General features: G+C 42.8%; 1 protein-coding gene across 10 annotated transcripts in view; it reads left to right on the top strand.

Moving 5' to 3' along the window:
- The window catches only part of Tead1 (TEA domain transcription factor 1), a 253,404-nt gene that overhangs the window by 170,098 nt on the left and 69,699 nt on the right, over positions 1-13,607 (top strand). For 4 of the 10 annotated variants that reach the window (XM_047519383.1, XM_047519380.1, XM_047519382.1 and 1 more), the window contains 3 exons: positions 8,815-8,879; positions 11,374-11,436; positions 11,526-11,588. In XM_047519383.1, coding sequence (XP_047375339.1) covers positions 8,815-8,879; positions 11,374-11,436; positions 11,526-11,588 — 191 coding nt within the window. The remainder of the gene's footprint in view (positions 1-8,814; positions 8,880-11,373; positions 11,437-11,525; positions 11,589-13,607) is intronic. The other 6 variants (XM_047519387.1, XM_047519384.1, XM_047519386.1 and 3 more) reach the window with 3 other exon arrangements.

The raw sequence follows: 13,607 nt of genomic DNA, 5'->3' as shown, positions 1-13,607 counted from the left end.
GAAGGATTTTGATTGATTGTCCTAAGGGGCACTTTAGCTGTTGAATAAGACCTTAGGAGGGCAGGATGGGTTCAGGGAACTGGAAGCTGGGTGTGCAAAGTGATTTAGCTGGTAGGAGTAGGGTGTCATGAAAAATAGGTAGGGGCCAGATGGTGAGACAGCACTGGGCGCCACACCACAGTAGTTTATGCCTTTAGACCGTAGGAAACAGGGAATCATTGAGGGTCTTGGAGCAGTGGAGTCACTAACCTGTAGCTTGTTTTATGTAACTATGTTAGGTATAAAGGTGACTGTATGGCATATCTGAAGGGTTATGGAAAATAATATTCCTATAAGACAGCTCCCCAAGAAAAATGGAGGGATGGTGTGGCTGGGGAGGAGAGAGGGAAAATTGGCCAAACATTAAACCTCTCCCAGTGCATTCTTTCCTGATAACAATGGGCCCTGGGGAAAAAGGGCAGATACTGAATGCTGGGCCCTGAACCTTGACCTTTCCCCATGGTAAATTAGTCCTAAATAGCAATAAGGTTTGAGTACTCATCCCTCAAGGTCTGGTTTTAACCTGTACAGCTAGCCCCTGATGGTCAAAACTGCACAGGCACTGTTTCCAATGATTACATCATCTTCATTGTACCCTGTAAAACCAAAATCCCTTCTGTAACTGATGGTCATTTTCCCGTCCAGAAAATGGGCCCCAACATCACACCGAGTCTGCAGAGAGTAAAGGCTCCTCTGAATATGTTGAGGTCTGCTTCCTGTCCTTTTGCACTTACAGTATCTTTATTGCTTCACAGAGAATGATCCATTAGAAAACTTCATATTTCATTTTGTTTTAGAAGTAGTTGCAACACAGAGAACTCCCATCCAACATTGGAGGTGTTGTATTCAGTGTATAACCTTAGACTTTTTACTTGCTTGTCTCTTTTCAACCCTTCTAATGCAATGCAAATGTGCAGTTCGTAAGCTGTCCCACTAAGATGAAGCAGAGCACAGCGGTGTTTTATGGAACTGTCACTCGATAATGTTATCAAGGCCGTTGGCTGATACAAACTCCCAAGAAGGTGGAGCTTGAGCTATTGCCAGGCATTTTACAGGGTTTCGAGACAGAAATTTTGACCGAACAGGGTTAACACAGCCATCTTCTGTATTTTCTTTCTTCCAGAGCCGTTCTTTATGTGCCTCTGGGTGAACGTAGAGCAGTTATCTCAGAATTGCCGCTGCTCACCTCCTGAAAGCCGTCAGTCCTTTCTGTAAACCTTTAGTTCTGGAACATGCAGTGCTAGCCCCTGACAACCCAGAACAGGCTGCCTGCCCCTTTCTGGTGATTTTCCACACTGGCCTGAGTTTTGGTCAATGATTTATATTGGGATTAACTGAGGCACTGGCCTCGCCGCTTCCTCAAGGGCGATGCTCAGGACTGGTTCCATGCTCCTTTTCATGTACTTTTCCTTACCCTCTAGCTCCATGCCTCTCTCCTGCTGATCTTCATCCCTCCTTTTCAACTGTTCACTGCAACTACTCAGGACCACTGTGTTCTCACCACCAGGGTACTGTGAGGGGCCAAACTCCAGCTCCACCCGAGCCCCAGGGAGCTTCCTGTCTGGCAGCTGGGGGAGGAGGGCGCGCATCACGTAGCTAGTAAACAGAACATGCTCGCTGTGCAGTGTGCCTGGATTGAGGCCTGGGCTGCTGTGAGCACCGGTGGGGGCGTCCAGCTGTTCTCACGGGTGAGCTCTCCGGACGGCTCTCAGCAGTGGCAACTGTCTACTCCCCTAATTCTAGCACGCTGCTTGCCCCATCTGTGCACATAAAGTTGATGCCTGAGTAGCAGTGACTGACCAGCCCTCCATTCTTTCCCAGTGTTGCTGGGGGCAAGATGCAGGGGCAGCAGTGTGAAGGAAATGGCCAACTTTTAACTCCTTACACGTCAGCTGGTTAATAAAGATTGTGTTCTGCCTGCTCAAACTTGCTCCCCACTCCAAGTCTTCAGAAGGGTGGATGGATGGCTTCATTAAACAAACACTCCCTTTCTATAGACCTTGCCCTGGCTGGTGACACTTCGTTTGCTGCCAGATACCCGACACCTGTGCATTCTGATTGTCGCCTTTTGTATCCTAAGATTATTTTTTCCCTTTAGGTGAACTCCAGCTAATGAAATAGGCCCTGTGGCTAGCAACTGTTTTAACACCATCTTACTAGAAAAGCCCTCCACAGTGCTGTCTGTGCTTCATGCTGCTGCTGGCATGGGAGAACAGCGCCACTGGGGTCTCCGCACATGGTGGCCGTGCCCCCTGGTCATGTCACCGTGTCTTTTCTTCTGCCCATTGGGTCTTTTCTCTTTGTACTTTATGATGATCCAGTGTCAAACTGGATCATAGGGATGTAGGAGCCTCTTTTGTGCTGTGATCGACGATGTGTTCCACAAACAGCTGCCTGGGAAGGGAGGGCAGATGAGAGATGCATGTTGTCTTGTTGATGAAAAGGGAGACCTGGAGGCCTTTTCCAGTTCAAAGACTCCCGAAGAGCTAGGTGACAATCCAGGTGTGCAGACACAAGGACATTCAGGCCACGTGAGCATTTGTTCACATGAATATAGAACTTTGGAGGCTCAAGGTGTTGATAGAGGACATTCTAATAGTCTGATAGTCTTTCGGGCTGTGTTAGGCTCTGGCGGGTGGGGTCGGGTGGTGAAGGAGCCCACAGCTGCAACTGTATCAGTGCTGTCTGTTGACACAGTGTAGTCTAGCAATTGGGAGAAGCTGGGGCTTTCTCTCTGGTTCTAAATTTTTTAATGTGGAAAGAAGGGATGGGGAATCCTGGCATGTCCCTGAGGGAGAAGCTCAGAGTACAGGAGCTGGAGCCCCTACCCCAGACCCAGGGCAGCTTAAGCCATGCAGGGATGAGTTTGCCTTAGAACTGGCTGTGGTAGGAGCCTTCCATTTGCTGCTTCTTTCTTTGTGGCTCCCTGACTCCATTCAATTACAAAGTAGCTCTTACACTGTTAAAGCTGAGTGTCTCTGGGCTACAATTTCTAGCCACAGACCCTACATTTGCTGTGCCTCAAACATGACCTTGAGGCCACATCCCATTACACACACAGCCCACAACAACGTTAACCAGTCTTCTGTCTGGGTAAGGCAAGCCCAGTGCAGACTCCATGCCTTTCTGCCAGTCTCTCTCAGTCTTGCCCCTTTAGAAGGAAATTTCATGGCAACGCAGGATGCTGGAGAAGCCAATGATAGGCTCACTTTCAGCTGTGTCTAGCTTGTAGGAGAAAGGAAAGATCAAAATCAAATTGAGATCACAGTGCCTGGCGAGGATGATGGAATCACAGTGGCAGGCCAGGTCCTGTTGGTCTTCTGAGGAGCAAAGGCAGCTGCAGAATTTGACTTGAAGAAGAATGCTGCTCCTTTGCCCCAGAATTTTTATGCCCCAGAGAAGCTGTAGGATGGTGACAGTGGTAAAATGTGACTTGGCCACTCAGCTCTATAAGTGATTATTATACCATTTGCAGAGAGTGTGTGAAGGAGATGAACCAGGAATGCTGTGGAGGCCACGACTGACCTGGAGGAAGTGTGGGTGGTGGGCTAGGGAACCTTAGTGTCAGGAGACATAGTTTTTTTTTTTTTTTTTTTTTTTTTTTTAAAGAGTCCCAGTTTCCTGCTTGTTTATTATTTAAAGAAATTCAGCTTCCTGTCTCAAGTAGTCTTCAACCTGCCCTGTTCCGTTTTCTCAGATCAATATTAGTGTCATAGTTAATTTGTACCCTTAGGTACTCAGGGGAGGTGTTACCATGCTGGCAACTTATTATGAAATGCAGCAAACAACAATAAATAGGATGACTTGGTGATTTGAGCAGAGGAATGGACAGATGGAAGGAAAGGTGACAGAGCAAAAAATAGAAAAAGTGAATGCAGGTTGAACATTCTCAAGCCAGATATTTGAAATGCTCCAAAATTCAAAATATTTTGAGTGCCAACTGATACCTTAAGTGGAAAATTTCACCTCTGATCTCATGCAACAGGTTGTGGATAAAAACATAGGTGCACAAAAAGTAGTATATAAAATTACCTTCAGGCTGTGTAAAGTATATGTGAAACATAGATATATTTCACGTTTAGACTTATGTCCTGTCCTCAAGATACTCATTATGGATATGTATATTTTCCAAAATTCAAAAACCCCAAATCTAAAATACTTTCAGTTCCAAGCATTTCAGATAAGGGGTACTCAACCTGTGGTAGACACTAGATGAAGAATATAGTGTTTACCATAATTTTTTTTTTCTGTATGTCTAAAATATTTCACAATAAGTTATGGGAGGAGATGTAACCTGTTGTTAAGGGCCTGGTTTATCTTCCGGTGCTGTGGAGAAGCCTTTCTAGATCTCCTGAATCACTTGTGGTCTGTTACCTGGGCATGTTCCAGAAACTGATGGCAATAGCTGCCCCCAGGTGTGTGAAGCTGACTTGCTCTCTGGTTGTAACCCTTGTATCAGATAGTGAACTCCTGTGGGCAGGCATGCTATCTTGTTTTATATTACATCCCTCCCTGATGCACCAAACAGCCGTGATAGAAAGCCCAGAGGAGATCATCCCTGAGTTGACTGCAAGTTTGTTTTAGGAAAGTAGCAACTAACTTTAAAATTGACCTTGTTGAAAGTCGTTTTTGTAATGTAAGGCTTACTGGATTAAGCATGTATGTGCCTGTGTATGTGTGTGTGAGAGAGAGCTCATACACATGTGCTTGTATGTATGCACAAGAAGAATTAGAGAAGCCAGGGTTAAAATTTTTAACATCTAAAATTGGAATTGTGGCAGCAAACCAAGATCATGCCGTGCATACTGGGGACCCACGCCCAGGTACATCAGTGATGGTTTGTGTTGCTGAGCCCCTGCTCTTGGTCAGGGAATTCTGCCCCTTAGTAACATGATTCAAATGCAGGGCTCTGGACTGTGTAGACCACTGCATTGAGAGAGCAGGGTTGTAGAAACACAAATAGGTCTCAGGGTGTCTGATCAGAACCTAGATGATGTCGCTAACATATATACACACTCAGCAATCAAAAGTAGAGTAAAACAGACGTTATTACCTCATGTACATGTATGCCTGCATGAGTGATGTGATCCTACAATATGTACAATCAGAAAAATGAGAGATAACACTCCATTTATGTATGATCTATCAAAATGTATAAATGCATTCCACTCTCAGGTACAACTAATTACAACAAATAAAATAAAAAAAATTAAAAAAGATTTTCCAGAATTGTTGGGAATGGCACACTTGTTTCTCTAATGTATAAGTGTATCTTAATTCTGGGAAGATTTAGAATTGGACCTAGCAAATTTTAAGAGACTCAAAGCCATACCATTGCTACTTTTTATTTAAAGGATTTCTGTATGTTTGATATTTCAAGAAATTATTTAAAATAATTTGATCTTGACGACAGGCTAACTTGTACTTCCAAATTTTAAAATGTTCAATGAAGTTATTGATTTAGGTTAGGAAAGTTGAAATCTTATTAGTTTTTTTAAAGCAATATTAGCATTTAAGAAAATGTATTAGGTTTCTATGAGTTAAGAAAGGACTTTATAAGTGAAAACAGGCAATTCTAATATTTAAAATAAATAATTACTCTTCATGCCTTGAAGCATGGTATGAAAGAAAGAGTACAGGCTTTTGAAGGGTGGTCTTGCTCATCTAAAGAACAGGTTTCTGAGAGTTGAAATGAGCTTTCAATGAAATGGTGGCTGTGATGACCACTTAGGGTTCGTTGTAGAAATAGTGATTTTTTAACAAGTGCTTTAGTTAAAGTGTGATTAAAGTATGATCTTGTTTAACTTGGGGGGGGTTCCATTAGCATAGACTACAGCCGTACCTGACTGTCCAGGATATTGATCTTATTCAACAAAATGTGATAAAAAATTGAGAATAGTTGCATAGGTCATATGTCTCATCTATTAAGCTATTCTATTTGCATTCACAGAAAATAAACAAGTTTGGTGCAGGAATCACCCCTTTCCCCCCAATCTGGATAAGGTTCAGATGAAATTGCATGTCATACAGAGCCCTGGATTTATTTCCTCTTGGCCACTCAGACAGCCCTGAACAGGGAGCACCGTGAAACTCCGATCTGGAGGATGCTTGGCTTGTCTGCAGACATTGTCTTCTAGGTCTGACTTCTGGTAATTAGGCACTCCTAGCCAGGCTTTGTTGTCAGTGAGCCTTTGAGACAAATTGCAAAATCTGTACAGCCATCTGAGAGATGGACAAGTAGACCTGATGACACTACAGGGGATATTGGTAGTTCTCAAAATCAGAAGGAGAATGCTTAGTGAAGCGATCCTCAAAACTGAAATTTGGAGGTCTTGAAGAGTACATTTAGTTACAGAATCAGGACCTTAGAAGATTTTGACAGGCTAGAATGATAGGTCAAATTTAATAGGATGAAATGGAATAGAAATAAATTTCAGGTCTTGCATTTGACTCTGAAAATCCCAACTGTGCATGAAGACTGGGCACAAGGGTAGGAATGTATCTGAGGAGTAGCACATATGAACAAAACTTTGGAGTTCAATTTTATCATGATCCTTAAAAGTCTAATGCAGTGTTAGGCTGTATTAACAGAAGTAGAGCATTTTAGGAAGAGGAGATGATAAGCATACTCTGCTGTCATAGCAGGATTATTGCTGCAGTTGTGGATTCCAGGCTCTGAAGGGAAAGTAGACAAAGGATGATCACAGGATGGTGTCTGAGAATGTTCCAAAGCCCGTCACAGTTATCAAAGGAATAGGGGAAGTTTAGCATGTGTATAGCTCCAGGAGGACCTGAGAGCAGTTGTTGATATCCAAAAGGCACCAGGCAGTCCAGTGCAAGAGGAACTAGCCTTATTCTTGTTAAGAGGAATAAGGACTTGAGGATGGAAGTTACAGGAAGTCCAAATAAATAAGGTCATTTTATTCTTAAATATGTTTCAAGATACTTCCTCAGTTCCAAAAGTGCTGACTTTGGCTTATGAAGATTTGGAATTTCAGGGTGGGAGTGGATGACTCATTTTCTAACTCCAGGAATCCATGATTTGTTTGTCTTCTGGTGGTGACCATGTCCTGCACTAACCTAACACGGGCAGGAGGTGAACAGGGAGTGCATGATTACAGGACATTCTGGGCAGTGATGAGAGGCTGGAGTCTCAGGCACGACACCCCTGTGCACGCTGTCGCAGTGATCCTCATCAGTGTGCTTAGTGTTGACTCTGCTGGGGAGATCTGGGGACGTGGTTTCTCCTTTGTGAGGCTGTGTTATTTCCCCTCTCAGTCTTTGTGTGCCTACAAGGTTCAGGGTGCTAGGGGGACATTGGGGAGCAAGACGAAGTTCTTGGCTTCTTGGGGTGTGCAGGATGACCCGGCAGTTAGTAAACACAAATGACATAGCTAGCCCTACCGTCTGACTGTAGCAGCAAAGCAGAACATGTCAGGAAGGAGAAGTGCAGGTTGTACTGCTGTGGATTGCAGGTGGAGCAAGGAAACCGAATGCAGTTGGGTGGTTCAAGACTTCCTGAGGGGCCAACCTGGAAGGGGAACTGGACTCCAGCTTGACAGCCCCCTGGTGGGCAGTAAGCACATGCACAAATGCCACAGCAGGAAACCTCCTACCAAAGGAGTTCTCATTAGGATGGAACTGATTAGCCATCAAGACCCCTGTTTTCAATTTTGCAAGGATTCTGAGGAAATTGACCCAGGTGCATTAAAATAGTTTGGAAATAGTAATCCAGAGCTTATATAATATTAATACTGCCATATTATAATGATCATATTATACTGTAATTATGTTATTATATAATTATATTACATATTATACTATATGTATTTAAGTTTTATAGGTGTTCCACAACATCTGGGACAGCAGGGCGAAATAGGTTAAAGGCAGCCAAAAGCAGCGCTGTGAAGCGGGAGTTTTCTTTCCATTTACTGCATAGAGTATGTAAAAATATTTTCAGTTCCTAGTGCACAAGTTGAAGCCATAAATCTGACCCTCTTGAAGGCCCCACATCTTGCAAAGTGGGCTCTTATTTCATGTGGGATCTTAGTAATACATTTCCCTGCTTAGCCTCTGGGGATATATTTTCCTATTATATTATAGTTCTTCTAAGTCAAGCTCTCTATATGTGACTTCTCAGTCTTCTGGTAGGGTAGGGAGAGAAGGTTTTTGTTTACTTTCAGGTTCTTGTTTTTGTTTTTTACCCCCAAAAGTCTCTAAAACTTAGAGTTAGTCATATGTTTTCACTGGCACAATCTTGTGCCATTAGTTATGGGCAGAAAGACCACCTGCTTTCACCCTGTTCTGCTTCTTGGCATTGTAGGGCCTCTGTGGCCACAGGGGCTCATTCTCTCGTGGCAATAATGACCTTAACTGGAGGTATCTACAGGTAAGAGCCCCAGTGAGGAATGAGGAGGAAAATGAACATGAAAAATAAAAGACTAACACAGAACTGTGTTTGTTTACTCCTAGTCTAATCCCTTGTGTTTGTTACTTTTAGGAGTAACTACCCATTTAGGTGCAAACAAAAAGGCATGTTTTACAAACATCCATTTCTGCCCTCAGTAGAACAAAAGTTTAAAATTAAGTGCCCTTTTAATTTTCCCTAGTAGATATTTTTTTTCAAAGAATTGTACTGACTTTTTTTTCTTCTTTCTATCATGAATAAACTCATAGGTGCAGTTGAAAAATTCTTGATTCTGATTTCTAGTTTTTAGGGGTATATCTGTGTGTCGGTCTGTAACCCACCTCATTGGAAATTCTTCTTTCTTTCAGGTAGGAATGAATTGATAGCCAGATACATCAAACTCAGGACAGGGAAGACGAGGACCAGAAAGCAGGTACAGTAACCACCCTGGGAGTTGTGCATGTCCGCGAATGGCCCCAGGAGGCGTCTGGCTGCAGTGGCTGCTGTGCTTTGGCTCCTAGGAGCCCCAGTCCCAGTTCCCTGTAAGGACATCAGCATTGTAGGTGTTTCAAATTGGCTGTTTTCACTGTTCATCATTTCAGTGACCCTTGAGTATGTGGTCTCCCAAGTTCTTTTCATTCAACGTGGGAAAGTTTCCCTGCTAAGGACAGTGTCACAGCTGTTCCCATACTGTATTTCAAAGCTCGCATTTCTTTCCCAAAACATATATCTGTCAACGTTGCAAAAGCTGCAAGTGTAACTACACCTGCAAATCATGCAATTTTGAGATTTTGTGCACTGTAACATCCTGGAGCAATTACATATTAGTCATCCTTTCAATGAAAAAATAATGCTGGCAGCCTTGAGTATTGGCCCAGGCGTGATATTGAATGATGTGCATCCAGGGCACTCTCGCTTACGCAGTGGCTTTTTGTCAGTAGCTGCCGTGACTGAAATGAAGTTACAATTTAAATACCTCTGTGCAGGGCAGGGGCAGGGATTCTCCTCTGCCCTTTGCCAGGGCTCTGCCTTCCCTGGCTCTTTCAGATGTAAAGCAGCCCAAATCGCTGATGTGACCCAGTTCAGAACTGGAATGGATGAGAAGTTAGTTAGCGTTTAACTGAAAACAGAAAGAGAGAAAGAAAAAGGAAAACAGAAAAACACCTCATGGGTGAGTTATTAACAGAAAAAAATTATTTTTTCAAGCGTTGACTGATGTTGAATAATACGGCACGGACTTCAGAAAATATAGTCTGTCAGGTGTGGTGGTGCACACCTGTAATCCCAGCAACTTGGGAGGCTGAGACGGGAGGATCACAAGTGTATAGTCAACCTGGGCAACATGAACCCCGTCTTTAAAAAAAAAAAAAACTATCAAACAAAAAAAGGAGCTAACCTGTGGTCTCACATTACCACCGAGCAACAGCCAGGTCCCTTCCCAATCAGGGGTTGTTTTGTGAGTGTTGGTGAGGGGCTGGGACCTTTGCTGGGAATGTTACATGTGCCCCCAGGGTCTGTGCTGAGTCAGCACAAGGGGGTGGCTGCCTGCCAGCACAGAGGCAAGGCATTGTCTGCTTGGGGGATGTCCCCCCACGGTGGCCCTCATCAAATCAGAGAGTCACAGAGGAACAAAATTCTGGTGAAAACAAATAACAGCAGGAGCCAGATGGAGGGGTGAAGAGGATGGGGGAGTCCCTGCTTCTCTGTACTTAAAAAAAAGTACAAAAGAAAATTGAATAGTCGAAATGCAAAGACGTTTAAAGATCAAAGGATCTTTTATTACCATAAATTCTGTTTTTAGAGTCACTTGAGAGTTTGAAATGAGGCAATCGCCCTGAAGTCTGAGCCCCTGAACTCCTAAATGGAAGGTTCTGAATTTTGGAAATGGGCAAAGCTAATTCCTTACCTGCTGAAAGTGCTGGACCTGGGCTGTCTGCTGGCCTGTGAACTCTGGTCCTTTGCCTGGTGACCCCCTTCACTGGGGAACTTTTCTAAATTTAACCAAGTCCCACTGAAAGAGATGCAAATTTGTTTACCCAGTAGAATCATTGTGTTTCAGAAGCCCGACTTGGCTACTTTCCACACCCCGGCATCCTGGGGATGTTTTTAGGCAGCAGTTGGTGATACCTCTCCAATGTGAATTTGTTGTTCAGCAAATCCGTGTGGTTTTCAACCCAGATTTTTAACAGGATGGCTGGCTGGCTGGCTGTATTCACACATTTCGCTTTGTAATAATATGCAAATCCACTTGGCACCCAGTCAATACCCAAAAGAGTGGAAGGATTAAAGATATTTATAAGGGCAAAGAAAAAAAAAAGGAAAAAAAAAAAAAAGCTCTGCTAACTGGGTCTTTCCATTTCTCTTTGAAATCTAATTTACATGTCAGTATTATTTTAACATTTGCTACAGAATCCAGAGCTCTTAATGAGATCAGAATACAACCGACAGCTTCAGCTTTTGATTCTGTACTATGTGCTAATTTATGGATCGTCTCCTCTAAATTGAGAAAAAGGGATTTTCCCTCCTGATGCTGAGAAGCTATAAATATTTTCATTTACCACTACCCCCACCTTTTTTAATTTTATAAAGAAAGCAATCCTACTCTCCCCCTCTCATCCCTTCCAAAATAAGTTTTTCCCAGTGCCCATGATTTCTCCCGGGTGGGAAAACTGAGATGAGCTTGAACTTTGGTCCTGAATCAAGTCACTGCAGTGATGACCCAGTCTGAAAAGCTTAGAGCAGTGCTGGGGGCTTGGTGTCTGGCTGGGACTGTGTATTCCTAACTGCGGAGCTTTGTTGAGATGCAAATAACCTCCCCCCTCCCCAAACCCTCCCAAGGAGTAGCGATTTTATATTTGATTTCCTTTTTTTGTTTTGTTTTGTTTTGTTTTGTTTTTTGTTTCCCCTCATAAACCCGAACAATGTAGGTGTCTAGTCATATACAGGTCTTAGCAAGAAAGAAAGTTCGAGAAATTCAAGCCGCCATTAAGGTACGTCTGGCTTGCCCAGTTGTAGGGGGCTTTTCATCTCCATGGTTACAGGCTTTTCCTTTGTTTTCCTCCCTTCCCCTACCCTGCAGGTGTCTAGTCACATTCAGGTTCTTGCCAGAAGGAAATCTCGTGATTTTCATTCCAAGCTAAAGGTATGCGCTTTTCTGCTTTTTGGCTTGTGGTTGCTATGCATCTCACTTCCTGTTTTCCATGGTGACTGGTGAATGCCTGGTGCTGGGATTCTGGTAACCTAGTTTCCTCGCATGTGAGAGCTGTTTACATTTCTTTGTGTCTAATCTCTCTGTTTCTGTACTAGCCTCACATTAAACTCAATGTGCGGGCGTGTGTGTGTGTGTGTGTGTGTGTGTGTGTGTGTGTGTGTTCCTAATAACAATGCAAATGCAGCAGAGAGCTGGCCTTGATAACTTTTCTGCACAGAAAGACAATTTTTTTTTTTTTTTTAAATGCCTTTGAATGTCCACCAAGCAGCCCTGGGCTAGGAGAGCTTTAAAAACAAGAAGTCGTCGTCCAGAGATGTAAAGTTGATGGAGACTTAATTTTTTTAAAGTTGATTTCCAAAGTGATCATGAAATTACTTGTTACAAATATTTAGAAATTATTTTGATTTGTACTTTTGATGCATTTTTGAGAATACTTATGGAAATACATCTTCTTCATGTATGTCTCTTCCAACATAGAGTATTTTTAGCCAAATTTCTTCCACATTGCTTAATGTTCTTTTTTAAGTGAATGGCTCTCTTATTAAAAGGAAGTTTAAAGTGTGGCCTTAAGCAAAAAAGATGGATCTTTGAGATGGGAAAGCTCTTGATCAAATTCATGTTTGCAGTCCCAATTAAAATTTTACCATGCCTCATTTTCCAGTTTCTTAAAATACATTTCATAACAAAAATGAAGGCATGGACAATTTTAAAATAAAAAGCTCTCCCTACTTTTCCCCTTCTAAAATTTGCAGTAAAACTTGTATGACCTTTTTTTTTTTCTGATAATGCCCTGTTTTAGATATGCAAAGGAATTATAGTTCGTGTGTGGAGGAGTTATAGTTTATAGTAAAAATTAATTTTTAGAGTGTATAGTTCTTCTCTCCTACCTCCCCCCCCACATTAATTAAATTTGTGGTTTTATTCCACACTGGAAAACAGTGTCATCTCACAGCCCAATGATGCAAGTCCTCCCGCTCTTTTGATACAAGCGAGACTGGCTGTGGTGTAGGACTAGAGCTAGGAAGAGCATTTGGTGTGCCCTCTGCAGTGGGCAGCATGCTGGCTCGCTTGCACGTGTGGCTGATGGTGGCTGGCTTGGAGCTGCACTGGCTGAGCAGTTGAAAAGCTAAGATAACTTCATAGATTCTGCTTTTTAACCAAAGGTGCGGTACTCTCTGTGGATGTAACTACCCCAGTGTTTGCTCACATTCTGACTCTGTTTCTAGTTTCTCTGAGCTAATGAATTAATGATGTACAAAGAAGTTTACAGATACCAATTTTGTGTTTCCATCTGAGATGGTTGTGAATTGCTTCTGTACTGTGCTCTTGACTCACAAGGGCACACAGCCTTCGGCTGGAAACCCTGTTAAGAGATAAACGATGCTCTTCTGTTCAAATCGCCGTGAGATACAGGGAAATTGTTTGATCATATTATGAATTTTATTCCATGAACACAATTTTGCTGTTGTTCTGTACATTTACATATAGGCAGATATTGCTGTAAATCCTGCTTCAGGGTTCAAGCATGGCACTCATCTTGGTGGGCAATTAGCAACCAACACTCTATCATAGAATTGGCTGCATGAATGGGAATGTGAGGTGTTTGGTACTGTTGAATATTCTTTGAAAATAAATTTTGAAAAACTTTCTGTCAAGGGCTATATGTTTTCTCTCATCTGTGGAAGCTAGAGAGGAAAAAGGAAAGAAGAGGTTGGGGCAGGGGGTCTCCTGAAAATAGAAGAGAGATCAGTAGGACAGAGGGACCAGGGAAAGAGGAGAATAGGAAAAGGGGAAGTACTGGGGAATGATATTGGCCAAATTCTATTGTCACATCGCATGCATGAGTGAATGTGTAACAACGAATCATACCATTATGTACAACTCTAATGCACCAATAAGAGAAGAAAAGTTTCCCTGCACTTTCAGTCCTGTCCCACTCTTTGGGGCAGT

This window comes from Sciurus carolinensis, chromosome 11 (genome assembly GCF_902686445.1).
Source record: "Sciurus carolinensis chromosome 11, mSciCar1.2, whole genome shotgun sequence".
Taxonomy (NCBI): Eukaryota; Metazoa; Chordata; class Mammalia; order Rodentia; family Sciuridae; genus Sciurus; species Sciurus carolinensis.
Note: the sequence above shows the minus strand (reverse complement) of the source record. Positions and strands in the feature narration are given on the sequence as shown.